The 22,542-nt window shown below is 53.8% G+C and overlaps 2 protein-coding genes across 2 annotated transcripts in view; one reads left to right on the top strand and one right to left on the bottom strand.

The window, feature by feature from the left end:
- Positions 1–242: 242 nt before the first annotated feature.
- On the bottom strand, positions 243–5,050 carry Sox8 (SRY (sex determining region Y)-box 8). The gene is made up of 3 exons (XM_005391596.1): positions 4,496–5,050; positions 3,131–3,360; positions 243–2,403 (listed from the first exon to the last, which is right to left on the bottom strand). The coding sequence occupies exons 1-3, from the start codon at positions 4,915–4,917 to the stop codon at positions 1,652–1,654; spliced, it is 1,404 nt and encodes a 467-aa protein (XP_005391653.1). The 5' UTR covers positions 4,918–5,050; the 3' UTR covers positions 243–1,651.
- A 9,037-nt stretch (positions 5,051–14,087) lies between these two features.
- Lmf1 (lipase maturation factor 1) overlaps positions 14,088–22,542 on the top strand; it is a 110,777-nt gene continuing 102,322 nt past the window's right edge. Inside the window, exon 1 of the mRNA XM_005391597.2 lies at positions 14,088–14,311. Within this exon, the coding sequence (XP_005391654.1) occupies positions 14,134–14,311 (178 nt within the window). The 5' untranslated portion in view covers positions 14,088–14,133. The remainder of the gene's footprint in view (positions 14,312–22,542) is intronic.

The following is a 22,542-nucleotide window of genomic DNA, read 5'->3' on the forward strand; positions in this document are numbered from 1 at the left end:
CGTGTTGGCTGAGGGCACTCGTGTCTAAACTCAGACCCGGTGCTCTACCGCCATCCTGGGATGAGGTGCTGCCCCACACAGATCCTTGGGGCATCTGTGTGGAGCTCTCCCAAGCCACACCACCCTCCTCACACTGATTGCTCAAAGGGGTCAAATCCACAGCAAAGCCTAATCTCTGCCTTGCCAGGAAACTCCACAAGGGTTGCCCAGGCTCGTAGAAAGCAATGCACAAAACACAGCCCTTGTAGATAAAAAGCATTTTCTTTTAATTTTATCAAATCGATCTGTACAAAAGTTAGCGCATTGCTTGATCAGAAAGTAGCGAAACGCAGCAGGCAAGTGACAGCAATAGTCTTCCCAAACTGGACACCAAAAAATAGATTGCATAAAAATGAGTTTGCTGCAGCTCCCACCCCCACCCCCAGAAAGAGATATGCAAAAAAAACAAAAAAAAACCACACACACACATTTTTTTCTCTAGAAAAAGGTAGGAAAAATAGAAAAAGTAAAAAGAAGCAACTTCTCAAATGTATTTAAATTTACAAAGTTTCAAAGGCACAAGTTTCCATGAAGTAGGCAATTATATGCTTAGCATACAGCAGAAGCAGGAGGCAAGTCACGTATTATTCTCTGAAACTAAGAACCTAAAGACATTTAGTGGAGAAGGTTTAGTTTCACAGCTTGGTAGGTGGCGCCTGGTGCCCAAGAGCCAAGATGATGGTGACTCTACCACTTGCAGGAAATTCCTGTCTTCTACCACTTGGCATATAGGTGGCTAGGAATGGGGTCCTGCCTTCCAGGCCCAACCTGACACTGGTGCCAGGCAGTCTATTCCCATCAGACACTGAAGGGCAGAGCATTCCCCTTCCAGCCCTCCCAAAGGCCAGCAATGAAAAGCTGAGCACTCACCCCTACTTCCCCTCCTGCCCCTCGAGCAAAGCTTCCCTGGCTTTTGTCTCTCTTAAATCCTACACTCTGCACAAATTACTTCATTAATTAAAGATAAAATAATACAGAACATAAATACATCTTTAACTGCTTTTAAAACAAACACATTTAAGTTTTAAAAATAAAAATTAAAAAAAAAAAAAACACCAAAAGAAAAGTGTTTGTCACAGCCAAACCTTGCCGAGAAGAACTCTGAGTTCAAGGAATACCTCAATCTCCCAGCTGGTTCCAGAGATGCCCGACTGGATGCAGCCTGAGGTCCATGGACATGCTGTTGCTGCGGGAACACCATCCCTTGGTCCCTTGGGTACTTGGCACTGGAGTTAGCCAGCACCTCAAAACATGGTCAGCCGAGGACCTCAGGCCCTTCCCTCCTTTGTCCTCTGCGCTGTGGTTGTCAACTCTCATCTACTAAGATGCAAAATGGAGGTGCTGGCCTCCGGGAAGGACTGAATGGCTGATCATTTTAGAATCACCAGTCACCAGACAGAAGAAACAACAGTGTCCATTGGTGAAAGCGTAGAGATCTAGAGGCAACGGGACATCCGGTGACAAAGCCTGGCTTCCCACAGACTTCAGCAGGCACTTGACACATGGCCACACTGGCTGCCTCCCCCTTGCTAGTACACACCTTCTGGGGGGCCCTGGAGACCTGGTCATCTTCTGCTGACACTGGCCCCCACACCCCCCAGAGTGCAGTGCCTCAGGGCCGGGTCAGGGTGGTGTACACGGGCTGGTCCCAGGTGCTGCTGGGGCTGTGGGCAGGCGGCATAGACAGACCATTGAGCAGTGGTGAGGCATAGGGCCGACGGGAGGAGTGAAAGTAGGGGTACTGGTAGAGGCCAGGCGGGTACCCGGGGTAGGGACCATAGTAGTTGGAGGCCTGCAGGTCAGTGTAGTCACACTGTGCACTGGCAAAAGAGCTGGCAGCCCCAGCGGGGGTGGCTGAGGTAACACTGGCCTGGGTACTGTAGGAGCTATAGTCAGAGCGACTGGGTGAGCCATGTGACTGGTCACTGTAGTGGCTGGGGCTCAGCTGCTCCGTCTTGATATGCGGCCTCAGGGGTCCTGCTTCAGTGGGTGATGCTGAGGCTGATGGGGTTCCCTTGTGGGCCCACACAGGGGATGCCCCGACACCAGCTGCCCCAGAGTGGGAGTAGGAGGCACCCCCATAGGAGCCAGGGGCAGCGGCCTGGCTGGGCTCTGTGGGCATGGCCGAGTGGCCATTGAGGGGTAGGTACTGGTCGAACTCATGGACGTCGAAGGCATCCATGCCGCTGATGACCTCACTGCTGAGCTCAGAGATGTCCACGTTGCTGAAGTCAATGTTCTGGCGCCCATTATCCACCAGGCGGCGCCCCTCCAGCTTCAGCTCCTGCTTGCCCCCAGTGGTGCCTGCGTGGTGCAGGTCAGTCTTTGGGGTGGTGGGTGGGGTGGGCGGCCCGTGGGTCTGGCCTGAGGACAGAGCACATTGCAGATATGAATGCCCCTTCTGTGGGGCCGGGTGGGGCTGCAGCCGACACCAGCAGCCCAGCTAACTGCCACAGGTAGGGATCAACGGCTTTTTGTTTCCTTACACTTCCCAGAAATTCCTGCAAAGTCAGACCCAGACCTCACTCCTTGGAGGAGAAAATTCCGTTAAGGGCTGTTCCATGAGAAGGTTTTTGGCCCCTCCCTGAAGGCCAAGGTTGGGGGAGGAAGGCAGCTGGCCCAATCCCACCAGATCTAGCTAGCATTAACCGGGTGCTGGTGGGGCACACACAACCAAGGTGAATGAATCCATACAAAAAAAGTCTGTGTTCCCTGCCATAGTTAAGCACATGGGCTCACAGGCTCCAGCCATCATGACCTGGTTGCTGGGACTCACCCCTCAGCCTGATTGCAGCTAGGGCTTCGGACCCCTCACTAGCAGCAGCTCACCCTGTGCCTGGGGATGTGAGTGTAGGTGAGTTTGGCTGAAAACATGCACCCCAGAATAGGAACTGAGCAAAGCAGTCCTATTCTCAGGCTCCCTTGTGCATCAGAAACAGCTGCAGTGGGGGATTTGAGGGCCTCTTCTGGGTACCCAGGAACATCTGGCTTTCTTGAGGGCGCCTACTCTGGAGTGAACCCCAACTCCCACAGCTCAGCCCTTCTGCTCCTTCCCCATGGGTCCTCCCAGACCAAGGGCCCTGGAACACACCCGTGTGGTCACCATGGTGGTGTGTGTCGCTGAGGCCCGTGTCTGCCTTATACATGGTACCGCTAGGATGGTGACCCAGCTCAGCCCCTGAGTCTGAGTCACTCTGACCAGTTTTCACACTCTTCCTCCGGCGTGGCTGGTACTTGTAGTCTGGATGGTCCTTCTTGTGCTGGACACGAAGCCGCTCAGCCTCCTCCACAAATGGGCGCTTCTCGCTCTCACTCAGCAAGCTGCAGGGGACAGCAGAGGTGGGGGTGGCCATGGTTCCCTGGCACTGCCCATGGTCCGGCCACCACTGGCATGTACACTACCCTGGTGGCTGGCTTGACATCAGATAATCAGGACTACAGCCCAGGGAGCTGGAGAGGACTAGCACACCCTCCACCAGGAAAAGCTGCAGCACATCCACGGGAGCCTCCTGGGCCCCAGGCGGGTGTACTCCATCCATGAGACTGACAGGCTGGACCCTGCAGGACCCATTAGGTGAGGTCTTTGTGCTTACTGTGGTCAAAGAATAAGACTCAAACTCCATCTTCCTCCTCTGTCCCTCCTCTTGTCCCGCTTTCCCAGCCTGTGTGTGTTCCTCCCAGTAGGGCTTTCTCAGGGAGGTGGGGAGGCGGGCAGCACCAGTCACTGGACCCTGGACAAAAGCACAGCTTCCTGGGAACTGTGCCGATGGACTGTGCTGAAGGATGCGGCTGGGCTTGCTGTCCTCCATTCTCAAGCTCCCAGAGGCAAAGGCAAAACCCAGGTGCCTGTCCTTAGAGCACACACACCCCTCCAGAGCGGTGGGGGTAGGGCTCAGCACTGTGTGTGGGCAGAAGGGGGAGTCTTGCCCAGTCCACAAAGCCGAAAAGAGCTATGTGCAGATCAAGGCAGAAGGTAGGAACGATGGAAGGCACACTCTGAGCGTCCATTAGCACAGTGCAGGGGAGGGGGGCTGCCCGAAATGCAAGTTCTGCATGGCTGCTGGCTGTTTTCTGAACACGCTGACCTCACTATGTAAAAGTGTGCACAAAGCCCCTGCCATACTCTCCTCACCCACTCTTTCCTTGCAGAGCTGGCCAGGGAGGGGGAGAGGTTGTGGGGACTGCATCAGCCCGAAGACCTTCTAGACTTTCCTCCCAGTGGGTGGTGGGAAGTCTCCGGCCCCTGCACTTTCTCAGGACTGGCCCCTCTAGAGCACAGATGATGTCTACCCCAGTGCCTTGCACGCTCCTGGGTAGGGCCCAGCCATGCACAGCTGGAGTCTCTCAGCAGAGCACCCCAGAAAGAGTGTGCTCCGGGACCCACACTTGCCCTCCACCCACCTGGAACCCCCGCACCCGGCACCTGGTACGGGCTGGCTAGAAGGGACGCACTCACCGCCACAGCTTGCCCAGTGTCTTGCTGAGCTCAGCGTTGTGCAGGTGCGGGTACTGGTCGGCCAGCTTACGGCGCGCCGCCTGCGCCCACACCATGAAGGCGTTCATGGGCCGCTTCACGTGTGGCTTGGCCTTTAGCGCGCCGCCGCCGCCTCCACGCACGGGCATCGGCACCAGGCTCCAGTCGTAGCCCTTGAGCACCTGCGACACTGCGTCGCGGATGCAGGCGGGAAAGCGCTCGTCCGCAGCCTCCGCCACGCCGCCGTGCCCACCGCCCCCGGTGCCTGCCGCGCAGCCCGGGCCCTCGGAACCAGCAGGCGACGGCGGCGCGTCCGAGTCCGAGTCTTCCACGTGCGACATGGAGCCAGCGGTGCCGGAAGGGCTGCAAGGCGGCTGGGCACGGGTCTCGCTCATGTCCAGCATGGGGCCGCGCGCCGGGGGTAGCGCCGGGCCGCGGGGGGCCGAGGTCGCCGCGCGTGCCAGGCCTTCTTTCCCCTTCTGCTGCCGCCGCCACCGCCGCCGCCCACCTAGCCTGGGATCCTCCCGCTCTGCAGCAGCCGCTCTGTCCCGGCGCGGAGACCCGCAACAAGTTTCTTTAAACTGGAGCTGAAGCCCCCGCCCAGCTAAACACCGATTGGCCGGCGCCTCGTATGGGGCGGGGCTTGATCATCTCCCCGCCCCCAGGGACCCCCCCACAGCCCCGCCCCGCTGGTGCACCACGTGGGACCTGGAGCAGAGTACCCCGGCGGGCAGGAGAGGGCGGCGGGGTCTCTGTTCTCTGACCTCTGATGCGCGTCCCGAGATTCAACATCCTAGCGCATTCCGGAGGCGCAGGGCCGACGGCTGCTCCAGGTGACATACACCCGGGGCCGCAGCTCCAGCTGCGGGACCTGGGTCACCGCAGTGCCTGGGACAGCGCCGGGGGTGCGGCCGCCGCAGGGGCGGGAGGTTGGGCGGGCCGCGGCTCTGGGCCCCTGGGGCCGGGGCGGATGGCGTGGCCGGACGCGGAGGCCCAGGGCCTTCCGGACCTGACCCCCAGGGTTGGGGCGAAGGCACTCGCGGGCAGTTCTGGGTGGTCCGGCGGAGGCGGGGGCTGGGGTGGGCCGCCGCTCTTGGGGCGCTGGAGAGGAGGGAACGGGGCAGGGTGTAGCAGGGTCGGAGAGGGGACATTTCCCCCGGGCCACCCCCGATCCGAGGCTCCGAGGTCGTCCCCACTATCTGGCCTTGGGCGGCAGTCCCTGAGGGCGGCTCAGATTCTTTGGCCTAAGGCGCAGGAGGAGGCAGATCCTGTCACCCCAAACTGTGTTGTCCCTTCGTAAGGCTGCCTACGCAGGAGCTTCAAGCTTGTGGCCTGCAAGACCCAACTGACCTTATAGGAAGCTGCCTGGTTCCAGACCAGGCAGCCCCTGGCCGTGGACTCCGGAGTGGCCACTGCAGCTGCAATGACAGGCTCTCCTGCACCTGCAGCAGAAGAGGGTGATCTGTTATTACCAGAAAAGTCCAAAGGAAAGCCTACAGACCTCTGGAAGCCTCACTCAAGCCTTCTCAAGCAAGGTCACCTGGTGCCTCCTACCACCACTGCAGTCCAGCAGGAGTGATGCCCTAGTGACCATCCCAGCCTCCGCCAGTCTAGGCAACAGGCCTTGGCCCTGAGACCTCTAGGTCTGTCCTTCAGTCCTAAGTGACCCCCCGCCCCCCGCAAGAGGATCCAGGAGCACACTACTATTGAGCTACATCTCCAGGCCTATTTATTTTGAAACAAGGTCTTGTTAAGTGACCTGAGCTGGCTTGGAACTTTCAGTCCTTCTACTTCAGCCTCCCTAGTAGCTGGACTTACAGGTGTGTGCCACTACACCTGGCTCTGAGGCCTGTTCTGTGGAATGGGCCAGTGTCACGCCTGGAGGTAGAGTGGCAAGGGGACGCTTACAGTCTGTGTGCTGCAGAGGGAGGGATCTGGTACCTGGGTTGCCAGGCTTCCTGCCAAGGTGATAGGTAATGAGGTGCTTTTTCCCTCCTTGTCCAACTCAGAGGGAAGTACCATCCTATGCCGAGGGCTGCCCTGTATATACTGGGGCTCCTTCTGAGTGCCAAGGGTGGGGAGTAGTGGCCACCCAAATAGGCAGACCTCTCTCTTCCCCATCTCCTCCCCCTCCCCTCTCCTCCCTTCCTTCTGTCTCCTTTTGTTGTCATCTGCCAAGACACCCACCCACCCACCCCCCAAACACACACACCAGGCTGGATGGCTGTCTTTCCCTTTGGAGGCTTTTCCACTCAGGGCCCTACCTCACTTTTCCAGAGTCTTGGAAGCCAGTCAAGGGGTGAAGAAACAGGGTGGATAAGGGGAATGCAGTCTGGGGCACCTGTAGAACCTACTGTCAGACAGGATCCCAGCAGGCCATAGCAGGTGTATGGTGGAGGTACTGAGGATAGGGATGCGCTCTATCCTGGCCTAGGGCTCAGAGCCTACCCTCCCTGGGCCTGGATGCCCCCAGAGCTGCAGGTCTTAATGGGATGTCTTCTTTGCCAAGAAAGGACAAAGTAAGGTTTCCCTTGGCTATGCCAGGCTGGCAGGGCAGTCTCTTCTTGACCCCCTGCCCACCCAAGACACATCACACACCCTAGGATGCAGATGAGGTAACTACTGAGACCCTTGAAGGAAAGGAGGTTCAGCTCGGGAATCCAATTTAGGCTTGGGTCACAGTGCCAACCCTAGCCCGTACTTTCCTGAGCAGCAGGGCCCCCAGGGCATTGGTGGGGAAGGTGTGGTGGGTAGCTCCTATCACACATGGGCAGGCCACCATCAAATGGTGGAAGGGCTTGGCCCTGCCTGGCCAGCAGTCCTCATGTGCTCTTCCACAGGGCAGGTATGAGCTTGGGGCCCAGCATTCCTCACCCCCATGGGATCAGAATTCAAGCTGTCCAGCCCAGTGCAAGCTGCTGGCTGTCAGGTGGTTTGGTGCCCCAATCCCCCTGCAGGGCCCACCTCTGGGCTGCCATAAGTCCTCAGGAAAATGCCAGTACTCTGGCCCTTGTCCTGCATCAGTACTGATCTTGGTTCTTGTCCTTAGCCAGGAGGTCCCTGGGGGACACAGGATTTGACTTCCATAGAGAGAGATGTCTCAGGTGGGTTCATATGTTTCCCGATACTCATTAACTGTAGCTTTGTGCCAGAGCTTTTCTAGGGGACATGGTCAGGACCACACCATGTAGTCCCTGTCCTGAAGAGGCTGGCCTTGAGGCAAGGGAAGCAAACAGCCCTTTCTAGAGACTGAGATGTTCCTCTCAGGGGACTGTAGGAAGGGTGACCAGAGAAGGCCTGAAAAAGTTTTCAACTTTGAGAAAAAATTGTTTCCTGGTGTGGGCAGCATGTGTAAAGGTCCTGAGGCAATAGAGAACACAAGGCATGTGAGAACAAAGAGTCACAGTAACTTAAAACTTGAGGGGAACTCTTGAAGTTCTTCTCAGTTCACCTTATGGACCACATATCCTTGTCTCAGTGTAGACCTCCTTCCCTCTTAGCTCTTCCATCCTGCGCCCAAGCTTTTTAACTGGTACTAGACCCACCCATGTCCTAGTGGCCTCATCCCAATACACAGGATCTCACCATCATCTGGTAGGCTTTGCAGTTTCAGAGTGAGAGTCTGACTGGGTGAACTTGGACCTAGTACCCACCCCTGGACCAGTGGCCATGGGGCCTGGAAAGGCTGATACATGCAAGGTTGCTAGACACACCCCATGGCAGAATTCCAAGGGTACCTCTAAGAAGGGGCCTGACATGAGGCTACTCCTGGCCAATAGGTTTTTTCCTGATCCTTCACCTGTCTTCTAGGGTTGTGGTCCAGGAAGCTCTGTGTGTTGGGGCTGGAGAGGCTACTGAAGGCTCCATGCCCTTGTGGAAGAGGTTACCCTACTGTCCTGTGCCATCCTGTCTTTCCCCATCAGTTAGCCTGCCACCTCTAACAAGAGCCGAGGGAGGCTGCATCCAGACTGTGTGCCATCGTTAAGAGAGAAGCATCAGGGGAGGGCCATGTGTCCCTCTGTCCACAGCCCTGGCCCGGGCCCCCTCATCCCCTGTGTGAAGAGTGACCTATGAGGCAGTTGGCATTCCGTTCCAGCATACCCTTGGAGAGTAATTGGTCCTTTTAATTACTGGCTTGTCTGGCAGAAACAGTGGGGGGTAGAAGGACAGAGGAGGGTGAACCATTCAGAGCATCAGTTCCTAAACTCAGCCTACCCTGCCCCACTGGTCCCAGACAGGGAGGAAAGGGGCTCTGAGGGCTCTGCTTGGTACCCCTAGGAGACTGACCTCCTGGTAGCAGCACTCAGAGCGCTGGACCAAACATTTTGCCACCTGACCCCCTTAATTTAGCAGTCTCTGGGTTGCTGACAGTGTCAACTGGAGTGGGAGTTCTGTGTGAGGTCAAAGCCAGCCCCTGGTTGAGCTGAGGTGTGCTCTAGCACTGGGGATGTCTGTTCCTCTCCCTTCCACAAATGAGGTGGGTGATGGAAAGCCGCCCCACATTCCCATCTCTTAGCCCTACAGGAGCAGAGTTTTCTGAGTGTCCTATGGCTGGAGCTGATCTGCCTGCAGCTGGTTCCTGCCTCATGTTATGCTGGGAGCACTGGCATCTTCAGGGTGCTGCCACCTCCAGGGAGAGATGAGCATACTCTGCCCCTCTGCCTGATGCCCCAGAATGATCCATACTGCCTGGAAGTGACCGCTGACCACCAAGTGGGACCTCCCTGTGAGTGCTGTTCTCAGTCTGAAAGGACTCCAGGGTGATGGCAGTGCCTAACCCAAAGAATGGAGGGGACCCAGTGTTCATTTTGTCCCCAGTGACAGGTGCGTACAGGGATCACAGATGTGTTGGGGACAGCTGTGGTTTCTGCTGCTCACTGTCCATCACTCCTTGCTGCTAGTGGGGCCCTGAGCTTCCTGTTATGGCCCATCCATCTGTCCACCCAGTTAGGACTCTGGACTGCACTCCACTGACCTAACGTCCCCACCCCTATCTGCTGGTGAGGTATTTGTGCCTTGTACTGGAAGATTTGTCTTTTCTGTCAGTAGACACCAGGACTCAAACCTCTCTTCAGATCCTTGTTCCCTAGACCTTTGTTCCATTTCAGGCCCTGGCTTCCCTGATCCAGTCCCAGCCCACCGTGGCCATTGCCCGTTCACCATCACTGGCTCTGTGCCAAGTTCGTCCTTTGAGTGCTGAGCTCTGCTGGAAACAAGGTAAGGGCTCAGGAGAAGCGATGTCCACCACGGGCAGGAGGAGCACCAGACACCATTGGGGTTCTCACTTGCCCGAGAAGAGCAGCCTTTTGAGCCTCTTAGCTGCCAGACCTGTGTTCTATCCTTCTGCACTGGACAGGCACATCTGACAAGGCTTCTTGCCCATGATGTCCACATCTAAAACCCCCAAGTGGATCCCTTTTTCAAGAATAGTCAAGGCAGATGGTGACTTGAAATAAACATATCACAGAAAAATCCCCTTTCTGTAAGAAGGGTTCCAGCTGGCTCTGGCCCTGACCTCTTCTGCTGTGACAGAAGGTTCCAGATACTGTATTCATCAGCACCAAAAGCAAATTAAACATACCTGTGAAAAGATTTCTGGCCTCTCCCAAGCATTTATTTTCCCCAAATCGGGGATGGGGGATTGTAGTTAAATTTTATCATAGGAGTACTTGGGTAGCAACATGGTTCCTCCCATACTTGGAGGATATGGAACTATAAACGAAGAAGCTAGCTCTGGAAGTTTGGCCAGTCTTAGGCAGAGCTTTGGTTCCAAAGGCTAGAGCAGGCAGAAAGGTACAGGAAACCCATGGCTCTCCCTCTGTGCTGACTGGCAGAGCCTGGCATTAAGGAGACTGCCCAGGACACATGGCTCATAGTTTGGGGCTGGTTGTTACTTGGGATTTTTGTGGCAAATGGTGATCAAGACAGTGACTGATACGGTTCTGTAGGCAGACTCTAGCCCATAAGCCTCTGGGTTCTGACCTCTGGGCCAGGCAATTTCCAAGATTTCTTCCAGTTTGGAATATCATTCCAGGAAAAAACGGACACAACTGTTTGCTCCCGTAGTTTTGCCAGCAGAGTACAGCTGAACTGGGAGGCTTTGGTTTCTACCCTACCTGAAACCACAACTCACACACACCAACTCAGGGCCATACCTTCTAGGGGCAGGGGATCTAGGGTGCAGGAGAAGAGGCACACTGGCCAAGCAGAACAGCCGCCTGTGAGTCATAGTGTCAGAACAGCCAGCAAATGGTAGGCACCTGCTTGTCACCCCCACGCACCTGCCAACCTCCCTGTGGGTGGGGTGAGCTTGGCCGCTGGACAATCAGGGCAGGATTGGCCCAGGCTGACCACCCCTCTGGGAGAAGGCAACAGATGTTAGCATCCATAGGGCCTGCTCCCCTTTAAGACTTCAAGACATGAAAAATTGGGGTAAATGAAGGGTGCACGATTAGATTTGGGCCCAAGCTGGGTTCTTGTGGGTCCCTGAGACAGCTGCAAGTGCACGTTGGGCACAATGGCTGGACACAGTGGGAGCTGCCAGGCCGGGGTGCCCAGGGACAGCTGGACGAGGTGCTGACAGGGGGCTCATTCCTCCGTGAAGCCGTACTGCAGCTGCTGGGAGTGTGGCCAGCCTTGAGCTGTGTGGGAGGAGGCCACGGGTGGCTGAGGCACAGCGCCCACCTAGGGGCAGGCAGACCTTAGTTTCCAGACACCAGCCCAGTCTCAAGCTGCTCCTGGGGCCCCTCTGCTTCCACTCTCGCTGTCTCTTCTTTAGCCCTGGGGCATCATTGATCCCTCTGGCCTCTGCTTTGTCAGCTCTATGTATTCCCCTACTTTTTCTTTGAAAGTAAAACTTGGAAGTCTGCCCCCCTGCCTCTCCCCCTCCATATTCCCCCACCTCCTCCCCCACCTCTACCCCAGTGTGTGGACGGTCTTTAGGGCACAAACAACAGGGTGACAAAAGCACATTTGGGAACCTACCTGGCTGACAGCCCCCACTCTTGTGCAGGAGTTTCTTCCTCTTGCAGCTTATGCTGGGTGCGTAGACGTTTGTTTTCTATGTGGAGCAGTTATTTAACGTTATTTTAAACTGCTAAAGGAGGTTTGGTGAAATGACAGGACTTATTCCAACAGGTAAAAAGCAATGCCTCTGGTGATGATGAAACATTCCACTTCAGGGATGTCTTTTGTTGTTTTTTTACTTTAAAAAAAAAATTGAGGTGAAACTCACATAGCATAAAATTAACCTTTGTACACAGCATGGTTCAGTGGCACTTAGTACATGCACAGTGTTGCACATTCATCACCTCTGTGTAGTTCTAAGACATCATCCCAAAAGGAAATCCCACATTTGTCCAACAGTCACTCCCCATCCCTCTGGAAACTACTAATCTATCCACCGCGCCCCCCCCATGGATTTGCCTGTTCTGGACATTTCCCACAAATGGAATCATGTATGAGTCTTGTCTTGTTCCAGTTAACTTGATGTTTTTGAGGCTCATCCATATTATAGCATATGCTGAGACTTTGTTCCTCTTGATGAGTGAATAATACCTCAGAGCATTGTTGATTAAACTCAGGTTGAAAGAGGGAAGACGATTGGCCCCGCTGTCCTTAGCTTGAGCTGTGCCCCTGGTGACCTGCTCTTGAGCCAGCTCTCACAGTGTCCAGGAAGACAGACCTAGCAGGAAACTTGATCCGCAGGGACTCAAGCTCCCAACAGACCCTTCTGCTGGCCTTGCCCACCCTGGGCAAAGCCAGAGAGGGAGCCCAGAGCCGACCCGAGCCCAGAGCAGGATGCTGGAACAAGGGCCCCCTTTCTGTTTTGCACAATGCCCCATTGTGCTCTTCTGTGGGGAGGACAATGCGGCCCCAGCAAGGGGAAGCCAAGGACAAAGGGGCCTTTGTGAGGACTGTCCCCACCTGAAAGGGAGCACCCAGGGTCACACCTGATGGTAGAACTGTCCTTCAGTCCCATGCACAGCACCAGACTCCAAACAGACCCAGGAAGCTCTGCAGGCATGGGCTGTACTCTGCAAGTAGCTGTGCTGGCCTGTCCTCATGCCTGGAACCCAGACAGTGGGGAGGGGAGGCGTAGGATGAGGCTCCTGTGGAAGGACCTGGAGGAAGGGCAGTGGCTACAGCCAATTGCTCCTCCACGACCCAAGGCTTCCAGACTAGGGCACACTCTGGACAGAGGTGACAGACACACAAAACTGCGTGAGGCAGGACATGGAAGGCATCTGCATCACCCATGGTTTCACCTGCCATGGCCACACTTTATAGCTGGGCTCCTGAGGGAGAGTTGCTTATAGAAAAAAAAAAATTAAACCTTTTTTAGGAAAAAAAAAATCACACTAAGATGGATATATATGCTATTACCTCAGCAACAGGGGTAAGGTGGGGTATTGAGGGGGCTCAGAAGTTGCTGGTTTGGCTTAGATCTGAGGGATCCACAGCCAGCCCCTGACCTCAGGGGGCTCAGTACAGGTGGGTGAAGATATAAACAGGCACCAGCCTGGGTCATATGACTATGCAAGTGTTGGTAACTCATGTTAAAACACCAGGAACAAAATAAAGAGGCTGAAGACAAGTAAGAACAAAAACCAAGATAAACTTTTGGGCTGAGTATTGGTGGCACACACCTATAATTCCAGCTGCTCAGAGGCTGAGGCAGGAAGATGGTTAGTTTGAGGTCGGCCTGGACAACTTAACAAGACCCTGTCTCAAAAATAAAATAAAAAAGGATTAGGGATGTAGCTCAATGTTAACTACTTGCCTAGCATGCATGAGACCCAAGGTCCAATCCCCACTACTTCAAGAAAAAAAAAGCATTCACAAAACGAACAAAGGGATAGGATATTTAATATGTAAAGAGTGCTGTCACATGAATAAAGAAAAACCCACACATCAGTGATTTCCTCCCAATCTCAAGTTTGTCCACAAACTGACCTGCACACACCCTCTCCTCTGAGGCATGCCTTCCATTCACCCTCTCTCCAGCGACGCTTAAGAGCAGGGACGGAGTGGCCCCTCCCATCAGAAAGCAAAGCCTTGGTGTACTGCTGGGGGTTCTGCTCAGATTAGTGATCACTAAGTTTCTTCCTCTGAGTCCGGTGCGCCTCAGTGCCCACAGCTTGCAGCCCGGCGCCAGAGCCTGCAGAAGCCCTGGCGCTCTAGCGAGGGGCGTGCAGAGACCCCGCTGGAATTTCGGGTGGGTTAGGAAGCCGGATGATCTACCCAAATTTAAGACTCGCTCTGCAGGTCACCAGCAGCCTCTGCAGAGTGGAAATGCGGGGTCGGTGAGCGGGCATGAAGACTTTGCCCACGCGCAGCCCCAAGCTGCACCTTCCCCTGCGCACGGCGTGCAGAAGGCGCCCTACTGACTGACTGCTTCCCCTCTGGACTCGGGTTCCCAAGGCCGACGCCTGCAGCGAGAAAGGAGAAGGAATGGAGACTCCAGGTCGGTAACAGCCAGCCTACAGTCCCCGCAGCCAGCAGTCTTGAGGCCAGTTGGGGGCGCGCGCGCCCCGTATGTGGGCGGGGCCCGGCTCTTGGGTAGGCGTGCACCTACCGTGCACCGCCCCCCCTCGCGCTTGCGCCGAGAGGGCCCAGCAATGGCTGCGCCCGAGGGGTCCCTGAGGAAACGGAAGGTCGCGGACGCGGGCCGGGCTCCGGTATCGCTGCCCGAGCCCGAGCCGGAGTCTAATGCCGCGGCCCGCCCCACCCGTCTCCGTGCGGGGACCTTCTGGCTGACCAGGATCGTGCTCTTGAAGGCCCTCGCTTTAGTTTACTGTGAGTGCACGGTGAGCCCCAGTGTCCTGCCGATGTTCCGCTTTAGTTTACTATGAGTGCATGATGAGCCCGGCGTGCTGCCGGTGTCGCTACCCGGCGCGCCTGGAGCCCTAGTTCATCCGAGCCTCCCGATTCCGCCCCAGCTCCTCCCGGCTTCTGGGACCCCTGTTCGCCCCGCCCCCCTCTGCTCCTCCCTTCCTAGCTCCTTCCGGCTCCCAGACCCTTGCCGGATCCCTATCCCTCGTCAGATGCCCCTTGCGCAGTCCTGGGCTCTTTCCTCCTTGCCTGGGATCTAAGCAGGGACTGACCCCATGGGCTGGAGGAGTACGAGAGGTCTTAGCAAGTGACTTTGACCTGATCACCTTTGCCTTCTTCACCCGTCCCGCAGCTCCAGTGTCCCGCTGTATTGGGGAACAGGTGCAAATGCATACCCTGTGTCCAGCCTCTAGGGATATGGTAGTTGTAAAGAGGGGCAAAGGATTCCTTTCCCCGGGCTTAGCATGCCTCACAACCCACTGCTGCATCCCGCACCTGCCTCCTTCGACCCACCTTCAGAGAGCCTTGAGGGAAAGCAGAGTTGAGGTGACTGGCTGATGGCCAGACTAGGGTTTCTTTAATGTTGTCCCTCCAGCCACACGCCCTGCAATTCAGAGCTATTCAGATTGGCAGAGGAGGTTTGCTGGGACGTGAGGAAGCTGCTAGATCCCACTATTTCCCAAGCAAGTGAAGCCTGAGCCTTAGGAATCCAGTCAGATTCAGATTTGACTTGCTGGCTGAGAGCTCTCCTGCCTACCTCAAGGCCAGCCAACCTGCAGTGCAGAGCTGAGGCTCAGAACCTCTGGACATCTGGCCTGGTGGCAGCAGCTCCCCATGCCAACTCCCTCCCACCCATACCCAAAGCACAAAATTTTGGTTTGAGAGACAAGGACCTTGTGAGCAGGTGAACACTGATGGATGCAGCCCAGCCTGTTAGTAAGGAAGACCAAACAGAGATTCCCAAAAGAGCCCTGAGGCCAGGAGAGGACTTGGCCAGGATGGCTGCTAAGCATGGGGCTTTCACAGTGGGCTTTGAGCTTCTCCACTTCCTTCCTTCATCCACCTCCCTCACATGTTGGGGGAAAGAGCTGAGTCCCTATAGCTTTTGGGCAGCATCCATGTGGCATTCCTTTGGAGAAGCCAGGTCCATTTTGGGTGTGATAAGTTGGTCACCTGCGGGTACAAAGCATTAGGGTCCTTACTGTGCAGGGCTGCCACTGTGAACTGTTGTAAAATAGCTCTATGTGGTGTTGATTTATCCTTCACAATACCAAGGAGTCATTCTGAAAGTTTGCACTGTCACGGGATGGAACCAAGATAGAATGAGTCTAGAGACTTTAGCTGAACTTGACAAGGTTGCCTCCAGCAGTTTTGCTTTATACACAGCCAGGATCAGGGGCTTCTTCAAATCCAATAGTGCTGTCTTTGGTCTCCACAGGGGTTCAGTTTGGTTCAGAAGGAACAGTTTTAAGCCACTGGGTCAGGCAGATATCCTGTCTGGGTCAGGCAGAAGAAATCCAACATAGAACATGTTTCTGTCTTTTCTATCTTGCAGGGGTAAACCTGATGTTTGGGGTAGAATCAGGTTTTCAGTTTCCCATTTTCCTGGGTTATGGTTTTGTGGTTTGGGTGGCCCCAGGCAAGTCTTGCTACATGTACGTTTTCCTGGAAGGTTCTGGATCTCCCTGGGCCTGTGAGCCACTGCCCTGTTCCTCAGATGACACAGGTTCTTCCAAAGTGACAAAGGCGCTCTCCAGACATTTCACTTGGATGTTAGATTTTCTAATGTTTCTGGATATTGAAAGTCATGTAATAGAACATAAGCACATTCTGTGGAAACTACCCTTGTTGAGAGACAACGAATTTAGGGGACTTAACCGTAGGCAAGTTACCTTAAAAAGCATGTAATAAAGATGTAGATCAGGAAAATGGGCTGCATAAGAAACACAAAAGTGTGATTACAACTTGTGTTTAGATATCCCCCCAAAGCCTCAGGAGATCGTAGGATGGGGCTTTTCAGAAGTGGCTGTGATCTAAGGTATGTGATGGTGGGATTAAGTATGTGATACTGAGATTAAGGGTATGTGATTATTAAATTATTCCATTGATTGGTTTGGCATAGTTCTGAGTGTGGATAATGGAAAGGCCCACCCTGGAGAGGTGGTACCACCCAAAGGTTGGGTAGCCTGGAGGAGATAAAAAGGAGAGGAAGACTGCTGCCACTGTTTCCTTGCTACTTTGCTGCTTTCATGTGTTTCTCCCTTCTGCCCACTACAAACTGTTTTTCCTTTGCAGTGCTCTTCTGCCATGCCACCATGCCTTGGAGCCAGTCAATTATGAACTGAAACCTCTATAAACTATGAGCTACAACAAACCTTTCCTCCTTTAACTTTGAGTGTCAGGTATTTTATCTCAACAATAGGAAAGTAACTAAGATGTAGCTTCCAAACCAGGCCCAGAAGCCACTGCCAGGGCATCAGGCTTCTCCATTCTGCCTGATTTGTCAAGGTGCCAGCCACTTTGCACTGCAACCTTGCTGTTTCTGCATGAAGTTCTAGGATGCATAGATGCTAGGGGCAAACTCTACACAGATTAGTGTATGCAGGACCTAGGTGTTCTGGGGGTTGGCCTCAGAAGCAATGCCATGGGAGCAAAGACGTGCTATTACTGGAGAGCAGCTCTTCAACAGGTCCTATCTAAGCCACATGGGACAAAGATCATCCTGTCACTTTGACATGTGGACCCAACACATTCTGTGTTGATGTGGTCTACTGCATGCAGGCTTGCTGAGCCTCAGAGGACATGCTGGCCTGGTAGCACTGCCATTACCCCTGTGGATGCCCCTGTGGATGACAGGGTCCTGCAAGCTGCTACTAGTGGTAGTGGGCCTGGAGTAGAGCTCCCTGGCTCTACCCTGCTGTTTTTGTTCACCACTATCACCAGCCAGGTATTCTGAGCAGTAGTTGACACCTGGTCAGTGCTGTTTTCAGGCCTTGAATATCTGGAAGGGCTGGATTCTGAGCAGGAAAGCTGTATAATACTGTACTGTCAGCCTGAGCTGTAAGATCTAGGTGCTGTGTTTGTGGCATATATCAGGCGTATGAGTATCCTTGGATACAGTGAGGAATCAGAGCCTGAGAATGGGCCCTGCACTCAGGATCACCAGGCAACAAAGTGGGCCCCTGAGACACTATTGTTTCCTGATGTTCATTGCATTAGCAAATGTGACCTGTATTCTGTAAGGAAGAGGGAAGCTATCAGAGAACTCCCTAGAACCTCCGGGGGACGTGTCAGGAGGGTGGTACAGCTGCCTGCTCACTAGCCAAACCACACAGTGGCCCAAGCATTGGGGTTTTTGAGAAGTTAAACTGCAGTGTCAACTGCAGTGTCAAGTGTTTTTGCAGTGGCTCTAGTGCAAGACTATTTTAGCCATGCAGTGAATGTATGTACGGGAAATGACCAGTCTGAAGCCTCTTTGAAACCCTTCCTTTAGGTCAAGAGTTCAGCAGCTGGGCAACCGGGGCTGGACTCCTGGCATCTGTGAGCTGCCATTTGTTAAGGCCACCATGGGGAAAGCTGGATTTACTGATGCAGCAGAAGAGAAGCATGGTCTAGAGGGGCCACTAACAAGATCCTAGGGCAGAGGGCTGGCTCCACATTGTGTCAGGTCTTTCTGGGTAGACTTGGGGGCTCACGGTTGAGGAGAGGTTCATATGATGTGATGGATACAATGAGAGTCACTGAAAGTCTGGGAAGTAGGAAGAGGATATTTCCCGCCCCGCCTTTTTTTTTTGTGGTGCTGGGGATTGAACCCAGGACTTTGTGCATGCAAGGCAAGAGCTGTACCACTGAGTCACATCCCCAGGCCCCAGTATACCCTTTGAAGTTCAGACAGATGAAATGTTTTTCCAATGAGATAGCATCTGAGGAGGGGAGGACAGGCTGGTGATTGCCTGTTACAGTGTGACCACTGGCTGGCCTTTTCTGTGGGTTCCATATCTGTAGGCAGCTTTGAGACCTTCAGCAGTACTGTATTCTGTCTGAGCTCACATCATCTTGTTAGGCCCAGGAGATACCGGCCCTGAGTTGTATGGACTCTACTGGGGTCTGCTGCAGGTAGATTTGTTTTCCAGGGCTTGGGGCTTTAGGGATGCTTCCTTGTTGACTCTGAAATTTAACATCTGTCTGTGCCACTTGGAATAGAGGCCCCTCCTGGGGGAAGACTTTGCGTAGCAAGGACCAGCACACTTGGTAGCATTTGACCAAGGGTTGTTCCTGCCTGCCACTGTAGCCTTCACTCCTAGGGCAGCTACCAGACCACTTGGCCTCTGCTTTTCCTGGCATGAGTTGTCCTTTCTTTCCCTAAGGTCTGTCTGCCTTCAGACTTCTTGTGGTAAGGAGTCAGTAATGGAGCTCTGTGCTCTTCTTCCTTTGCTCTCTGCCAGGCTGGAGCCCTAGCTGTGGTATCCTGAGAAGAGGCCTGTGCATCCTTGAACCCCTTCTGTTGCATCTCAGTGAATGCCCCTTCCTCACTGCAAACACCTCTTTTTTCTTTGTGTGTGCGCAGGATGTTTTTCCAATTGTGACCTCTTCCTGCTCCCAGCCCCAGATGTGGCCCACGTAGGGTGTAGACTGCCCACACCAAAGGTCCCTGTTTTCTCTTGAGTTGTATGCATATTCTTGCGTCTTGTGACTTCCTGTCTGTTAGTTTATTTGCTTTGTGAGTATACTCCATACAGATTCACATAAAGGCAGGGAGTGGGTAGGCTTTCTGGGCCCATCTTTACCTGCCTAGGAAGTATTATCTACCTGCCTTGCTCTCAGTTCCCAATCCAGGCAGTTTCCCTGGAGAAATGTGGTGCTGATGAGGAGATATTGAGAGTCTGGTTCTTTTGTAGGGGACCCAGTTTCCCTTCTGGGAACTTTGGAATCTGAGCTCCTTGATGTTCCCCCATGGGAACATCTCAGGGCATGTCTGCAGGAGGATCTTTTTCTTCTCTCCAAGGGTCTCCCTGAGCTCACTCAGTCTTCTCTTGAACCTTTCTGTACCAGAGCCCATGGGGATGCTACCCCCGCCTGCCTCCCAGTTGAGTCTAGAGCCTGACATAGCCCCCAAGTACTATAGATGGAGAATGAAATTCCTCCTAGGCCCTGAGAGTTGAGTTGCCATGTAGAATCTAATGCCAGTGACCCTCTGAGGTCCTGAGCCTGGCTCTAGCAGCAGTAGGCCAGCCATCAGGAGTGGCCTAGGCCTTAGCCTACAAAAGGGCCATCGAAGGCATCTCCTTTCCTGCCCACATGCTAGGCAAGAGAACACCCCACAGCCCAGTGCCATACACGAATGGACAGTGTCAGCTTCCTCTGAAGGAACACAGGCCAGGGTGTGTGTGTGTGTGTGTGTGTGTGTGTGTGTGTGAACAAGGAGCTTCAAGTCTGGTAGAACAGAAGACTTCAACCCTAATAAAACCCTTCCCAGTTCCAGATCAGAACCTTGCAGATTGGATTATCAGGAAAAACTTTAAGAATCTGACATCTAAAGTATCTCAGAGGGCTGGGGATATAGCTCAGCGGCACAGCGCCTGCTTGGCAAGTGCGAGGTCATGAGTTCGACTCCCAGTACCAAAAAAAAGAAAAAAGAAAAAGGGATCTCAGAGCTGGTTTTGGCCCAGACACTGTAGTACACCTGGTTTTGCCTGCTTCTGCCATGGACCATTGGTATGAGTACTATTGTGCATACCCTGTGCAACTGCAGTGTGTCTCTTTGTTTACATTACATAGGCACTGACTCCCCTGATAGGTGAGATGAGTTTAACCAGCATGCTGCAAAGACACAGCAAGTTAAGCCCTTTATCAGGGGAGATCAGGTTGGCCTGAGGCCTGGCAGCTCAGATGCATGGGGAAAGGACAAGGAGGGAAGCACTGGCACCTCCAGCCTTTGCTGAACTCTCAGCTGTTCTTTGGAAAATTTGAGGAAAAAATGAAACCAAAAAGAACTTTTGATGCCCTGCCCTATTTGATTTTATGCTGAGCATCAAGTGGTTCTGAGCGCTTGTGGGAACTGAGCACTTTTCCTCTTCTCCAGGCACCTGGGTCCTCTAAAGTGCTGCCTGACACAAGCTCCTCTATAAGATGCTTGCAAGGTGTTCAGAAGGCAGATGTCACCCTACCTGAGTGCGTGGCCAGCGTGCAACTTTACAGAAAAGATGCTTGAGGTTATTGTGCTCAGACCTGGAATGTGAGCACACTCCGACAGGGTTGGCATTTCTGGGACAATTCTGTTCTAATTTTATGGTAGTTTATCTGATAGGGGGACCCTTCCCCTCCCAGCCTTTGTGCTGGGGATGAAACCCAGGGCCTTCTGCATACTAAGTGTGCTCTGCCATGGAGCTGCATCTGAGCCCCAGTACAGAGACACATGGTCCTCCTGTAAGGACTTGGCATGTTCTGTCCAGCCTCCCTGCTCTGCCTTTCTTCATGGGAGGACTGTCTTCATGGGAGGCTGTTTGGTTGGATTTGCTGTAAGATCCTGCAATGCCTTGAAATGTTTGTTTCTTCTTTCTGCTTGGTTATTTCTATACTATAAGATGACAGTGAAACAGGTTTTCTCCCTGAACTCTAAACCCAATCTGTCTTCACTTTTCTTGACAGGTAGAGAGTTTCTTGGGCTACTTGCCCTAGAGTTATTTTCTTAAGCTGTTAAATTGGTGATACTAAGCCTGTGCATTGGTCTGAGATGGGGTGAGAGAGGAGGACTCTAATACTCTAGCTATTTCCGTTAGGTCCTTTGAGGACAGAGCCCCTATCCCCTACCCTGAGGGATGGGGCTGCATGCCAGGTTGTGCTTCCCTGTACCTGCAGACAGCCTGGTATGCACAGTGAGACCATGCATACACAGACACACAGACACACTCTCACACACACACCCCTGGCCTGGCCTGGCCTGGCCTGTGTTACTTCACAGGAAGCTGACACTGCCTATCTGTGCATGGCACTGGGCTGTGGGGTGTTCTCTTGCCTAGCATGAGGGCAGGAAGGTAGGAGCCCTCAGAGACCCTTTTGTAGGCTGAGACCTGGGCCACTCCTGATGGCTGGCCTCCTGCTGCCAGAGCCAGGCTCAGCCATCTTCTTGCAGTACACTAAGGGGCATGTAAGGAATGCCCCTTTCAAGAAGCATCCATTTTTTATTACTGTTAACTAATATTCACACTGGATTTTCTGCAAAGCTCAAGAGCTCAAGACCCCACCAGGGACTTTGTAGTGTCAGGTTCGTGTCTCTGTATCCCCTGGTTTGTGGGTCTCCAAGACTGCCCTACTTTGTGATCTTGGTGTGGTTCCAGCCCTGGGCACATGCCCTGTAGAATGCCCCTCAGATTGACTCAGAGTCATATTTTGTCTCATGGTTAGGTGGAGCAGCAGGTTTGGGAAAGATCCTACCTCAGTGAGGGGCCTTCTTGTCATACCTTAGCTGACACCCACAGGACTCACTGGTCACCTGGTTAAGCTGTATCTTCCAGGTATCCCTTCTGTCCAGTCCCAGTTTCCTACCCACTCTGTTGGGAAAGCTAACCCCTGAGTCCAGCCCCTCAGTGTGGGGGAACCCAGCTACCTCCTGAAGGGGTATCTGTGGATACTTATTGGAATTCCTCTGAAGACTATGCCTTCCCTATCTACTTACTAACTAGCTGCCTGTGTCACTGAGGACTCCTGCACAGGTAGTTACACTTTGGGTGAGGCCCCTGCTGGGTGCTGTCCTGGGCTGGTCTCAGTCTGCTGGGAGCCCCTCAGGTATGCCTCGTACTGTATCACCATCCTTCACCTGGTACCATTTCGGCTTCTGGCACACAAGGTACACGCTGACTTGACACCTGCCCCAGGCTGGAATCACCTCTGCTCTGGAGAGTCTTAGTTTCTCTGAGTAGAGAAGGGTGTTGAGATCCTTGATTTGTCTTGGGCGTTCTCAGGGGAGGGGGCAGAGGTGGGTTTGTATGTAGCTGGCCTGTCATACACATGTGGTATTGATTCTGTGCCCCTCTGATGAGTATGGTGCCCCCATCATCTAATCAATTCTCCAGGCATTTTCTAATGTAATCAAGTTGACAGTTAAGAATAACCTGAACAGGGGCTGGGGATTTAGCTCAGTGGCAAAGCGCCTGCCTGGCAAGCGCAAGGTCGTGAGTTCGGTTCCCGGTACAAGA

The sequence above is a fragment of the Chinchilla lanigera genome, unplaced genomic scaffold (assembly GCF_000276665.1).
Source record: "Chinchilla lanigera isolate Chin_1 unplaced genomic scaffold, ChiLan1.0 scaffold00041, whole genome shotgun sequence".
NCBI classification, from domain to species: domain Eukaryota; kingdom Metazoa; phylum Chordata; class Mammalia; order Rodentia; family Chinchillidae; genus Chinchilla; species Chinchilla lanigera.

Coding starts and splice junctions, on each gene's coding strand:
- Sox8 (XM_005391596.1), bottom strand. CDS start 4,917: ATGCTGGACATGAGCGAGACCCGTGCCCAGCCGCCTTGCAGCCCTTCC. Junction 3,361..4,495: donor ACACTGGGCAAGCTGTGGCG/GTGAGTGCGTCC, acceptor TGTCCCCTGCAG/CTTGCTGAGTGAGAGCGAGA. Junction 2,404..3,130: donor CCACCATGGTGACCACACGG/GTGTGTTCCAGG, acceptor CTCTGTCCTCAG/GCCAGACCCACGGGCCGCCC.